The following is a 4696-nucleotide window of genomic DNA, read 5'->3' as shown; positions in this document are numbered from 1 at the left end:
ATCCGCAAGGAACCACCAAGCTGCCTGGCTCGCCGCCGCGGGGGCCCCAGCCTAGCTTCGCGGCCTCTCTGGGGTTACAGGGCTCTTTCCTAACACTTTTCTTCCGTCAACGCCTTTGTTTGCTGGCTGGAGTGGCCCTGGTGTCTGAGATGGTGCCCGAGCGCAGGGTTTTCTCCATCCCGGAACGAGGCGGCCCCTGCCTCCATCATGAGCTGTAGGTTGGGCCGTATTAGAGGAGAGCACCTCGAGGTAGGCAACCTGCAGGCAAGCCCCTAATCGCTTTCACAACACTAAATCTGTGAGAGGAGCTGCTCTTTAACTGATTATCAGTGAGTTCATACTTGCACTCCATTTAAAGTGAGCCTAAACTTTTTCTAGGTGCATCTGACACGGTAGAGATCTGATTGAAGATGTTAATGTATATAAAATAACAAACACCCCATCTGTGGTATCTTGTTAGCTTGATGTAGTTGAGTCAGTTTTTTAAAATGGGACAGTATTTTCCTGCCTCTACCCCCAGCTGGATGTAAACATTATGTCTGTGCCAGGAAATGCTTTTGATAGGTTTGTTTTGTGCATGAAATAATTTTGCTAATCAGATCTTAGAGCATTAATATCCATAATTTATATTTACATGTTTGGGGAGGCTGTTTTCCTGGTTGTTCTTATGACAGTACTATGGCATACCAAAAGCTATTTTTCAGTTAAAAAGATGTCAGATGTGATAGATACTCCCTTTTGGTGGTGTTGTGACAGGTTATTATCAGTATCTTTCAGTTGCAACCATCAAATATTTCAAAGTATGTCAACATTTTCCTTTACTACTTTAGGTAATTTGGGAAAAATCTTCGATACCTGCAGAGAACAGTTGAATAAACAAGTCACCTGGTACTCTCTTTTCCAAGAAATAGATTCTTGACATCCGCCTTCTAACCTGAGTGGACTTCTATTTATCTTTTAAAATTCTTAATATTTACAATGAATGGGCACAGTGATGAAGACATTGTAAGAAACAGTAGTGGAGAGTCAAGGTAAGCACTCTCAGTCCTTGGCTACATATTCTCCTGTATTTTGTTTATTAGAACTGGTTTACATTTTAACTGTGTGCCAAAGCTTCCCTGGTGAGCAAGTAGACCATTATTTAGGAGGATCGGCCATGCTTTTTACAGATGCTTAATCTGCTTGTTAGAATCAGTTAGCTTCATTTAATAACTCTAACAATTGCGTATATACCTTACATAATACAATTTTAATACTATTTAAGCTCTATCAGCATCCATTACTCTTTTTCCTCAAAAGTTGTCTGAAGTGTCAAAAGCTGAAACAGATTAGATTGAAATGTTAAAGTAAAACTCATGTCTATGAAGTGCGGGACATGCATGCATAATATGTGCTGTATAAATCCCGAACTAGGCTATCTCTGAAGTTGGAACAGTGGACTGTTAATTCTGTTGAGGCTTCCTTTTTTTGTTAAGTTGTCAAAGCAGTATAACAGAAAGCATTAACTTCATGTTTGTTTTCCAAAGTGAAAGTACAGTTTTCCCAGCTGTTTTCTTAATTAAAAAAAAAAAAAAAAATCCACTCCTCTAATGTCGATTGCTGGTGTTCTAGGATGTGTAGATGATTCACTTGGTTGGAAAAGCCTGGTTAAAATTTCCCTGCTGCAAGATGAGGATAACAGTGAACTTGTAGGGAGGGAATTAAATTCTTACTCTAGAACAATGCTAAGTTCAACAAGTATCTACTGTACTAGGAAGTTAATATTTCTAAAACTGGGAATATGATGGATGCCTAAGAAGGCAAGACAAACTTACAAATAGAAGCGGTTGTGATCATGCCGTCAACCTACCCGTCTGTCTGTCTCTTCCTTTTTCTGATCACAGCCTGTTGAACCTGTTAGTCCATCAGTCAGAGGTCATAAAGAAAACTGAGTTTTGTGGGCTTTATGAAAACAGCCAGTTGGGTAGAGGGGATAGATCTAAATTATTGCCAAGTGAAGAAATCCAAGGACAACATCCAAGGCCAGCTGATCATTCAGCATGTGCTGGCCATTAAGCTTGCATGTAGCATAGTGAGTAATGGGGTGGGAAGAAGGGGGAAGAGAGAAATGTTTAGGTGATATTAGGTGCAAATCTCTAGGAAATCTATGAGCAGTAAAACTAAAGAAACTTTAACAACTTTTGTGCATTTTTTTTTTATGTCAAGCTTCCGTGTCATACCTAGAAATATTCTAGAAAGTCAGTAAACTTTGAATTTTGTGAATAATTTGTAAGCTTGTTTTGTTTGTTAGATTTCTGCTTCCAGTAAAGATGGTACTTGTCTAGTTAACAAAAAAAATTTGGGTTTCTTCTAGTAAGTGGCAAAATATTCCTGATTACTTATATTAAAAACCAAAACCAAACAAAAAACCCCAACCAAACCCAAAACAAGCCTTGTCAGTTGAATAGAGGAACATGAACAAAATAAAACAGTGTGAACAAAGTTATTGGTCTGAACTTTTAGAGAGTTATAAATAAGACCTCTAATAAACATTAACTTATCAGGGACAACTCTGATGACTTTGTATTTATGAAGTTTTTTACTACTTGAAATGACCCACCTAGCTAAAGGTAATGTAGGAATAATACTATGTAGGAATAATACTATGACCACTTGTAAATACCAGTATATCAAAGATATTCAAAAGCTGTAGCAATTCCCATGAGACTAAACCAACTAAATATCAAAAAAGCATCCAAACAGCTTTATTATAAGTAAATATCAGGAAGATGCAAATTACTTAAAACTTAGTTGCCTATGAAGTGAGACTTTGTTCTGAATCTTAAATGTGTTGCTGAGAACATTTTAAAGCTTTAAAAAAGTTTTAAAATGTTAAACTTTTTTCCCCTAGGCTTGTATCGGTCATTAACCCTGTAGCCTAATTCACAGACAGATCTCAAAAAAACTATTTGTATGCTTGCCATTTGCTATCAGGAAACTGTAAATGAAGGGTAAAGGCTTCCAGTATTAAAGAATTGAGCCCTTTTTCTGTCCAGCCTATTTTCATTATTAAAATAATTATTGTGAAAGGTGTTTGATGCTTATGGGGTACCTTAGCATGACTTGCCCCAGTTGTTGTTGTGGGTTTTTTTTTGTTTGTTGGTGTTGTATCTTCCCCTCCCTTCTTCAAGGTTTCCAGAACTCTAAATGATTTTCACTAGGAGGAAAATTCCTTAAGCTAGCTGTGGCTGCAGACAGATATCTAACTGTAACCAGGGAAGTGAAGCTGCGTTTAGTCTTCAAATGGTCTGGAAATATGAATTCTACAGAATGGAAATAAAATCAGTAACAAAATAGCTACCATTGATGGCAAATTATCATTACTGGGATTTTAGCGATCCTGTTCCATTCAGAATGCTAGGAGGAGAAGCAAAACAAGTTGAGAAAGTATTTGAGAATTGCTGCTGGGAAGAAACTGCAGAGAAAGTCAGACTTTCAGAAGTAGGTAGAAAAGGATACATGAAGGCAGATACAGAGACAAATCTAGGCAGCAGCATTGGTAATAATGACAATGAATCTTTGAAAAGTATGTCACTTTAAAAATATGACACTTCACAAATGTAGCAAGACCATTTTTCCCTCTTTGATGTCTGTGTAAGCTTCCATGGTTGTTGCTCTAGGGTGACAGTCCTGATCACAACTAAGTATAGCCAGATCTAGGGGAGCCACCATCACTACTTTGGAAAGTAAAGAGAAGCAGTGGATCAGGGCTGGCTTTACAGAAATACGCAGCCTCATGGATACTGCTTTATATTGTTTTAAAAAAAACCTTTACCATGAATTGCAGAAGTTGTGGAAAGCCTGTAGTATTCTCAGCGACAGGAGAGCTGGAGAAGGGGCTAACTGGAAACCTTAGATTGCATACACTGGCTAGCACTGTGGTACGGAATTGTAGCTGTCTTCTATTCCCTGTGACTGGCCATGAAGAATCATTTCTGAAGCATGTGGGAAAGAAATGGCTAATTTGCCATGTTCCTGTGTTCCTTTCCACTATTGAGTCTCTTCATCTGTCTGGTAGATGACCAGAAATCATGGAATCATAGAATGGTTTAGGTTGGAAAGGACCTTGAAGATCATCGAGTTCCAACCCCCCTGCCATATGCAGGGACACCTCCCACGAGACCAGGTTGCCCAAGGCCATGTCCAGCCTGGCCTTGAACACCTCCAGGGATGGGGCCTCAACAACCTCTCTGGGCAACCTGTTCCAGTGCCTTACAACCCTCAAAGTAAAAAACTTCTTCCTAATGTTTAATCTAAATCTGCCCTCTTCCAGTTTATATCCATTCCCCCTCGTCCTATCACTACATGCCCTAGAAAAAGGGCATGTTTGCCCAAGGCCATGTCCAGCCTGGCCTTGAACACCTCCAGGGATGGGGCCTCAACAACCTCTCTGGGCAACCTGTTCCAGTGCCTTACAACCCTCAAAGTAAAAAACTTCTTCCTAATGTTTAATCTAAATCTGCCCTCTTCCAGTTTATATCCATTCCCCCTCGTCCTATCACTACATGCCCTAGAAAAAGGGCATGTACTACATGCCCCAGCTCTCCTGTAGGCCCGCTTTAGGTACTGGAAGGCTGCTATAAGGTCTCCCCGGAGCCTTCTCCTCTCCAGGCTGAACAACCCCAACTCTCTCAGCCTGTCTTCATAGGAGAGGTAC

The 4696-nt window shown here is 39.8% G+C and overlaps 1 protein-coding gene across 1 annotated transcript in view; it reads left to right on the top strand.

The window, feature by feature from the left end:
• Positions 1 to 828: 828 nt before the first annotated feature.
• LOC104281797 (chromodomain-helicase-DNA-binding protein 1-like) overlaps positions 829 to 4696 on the top strand; it is a 73918-nt gene continuing 70050 nt past the window's right edge. Inside the window, exon 1 of the mRNA XM_009879845.1 lies at positions 829 to 1031. Within this exon, the coding sequence (XP_009878147.1) occupies positions 979 to 1031 (53 nt within the window). The 5' untranslated portion in view covers positions 829 to 978. The remainder of the gene's footprint in view (positions 1032 to 4696) is intronic.

The sequence above is a fragment of the Charadrius vociferus genome, unplaced genomic scaffold, assembly GCF_000708025.1.
Source record: "Charadrius vociferus isolate BGI_N301 unplaced genomic scaffold, ASM70802v2 scaffold832, whole genome shotgun sequence".
Taxonomy (NCBI): Eukaryota; Metazoa; Chordata; class Aves; order Charadriiformes; family Charadriidae; genus Charadrius; species Charadrius vociferus.
Note: the sequence above shows the minus strand (reverse complement) of the source record. Positions and strands in the feature narration are given on the sequence as shown.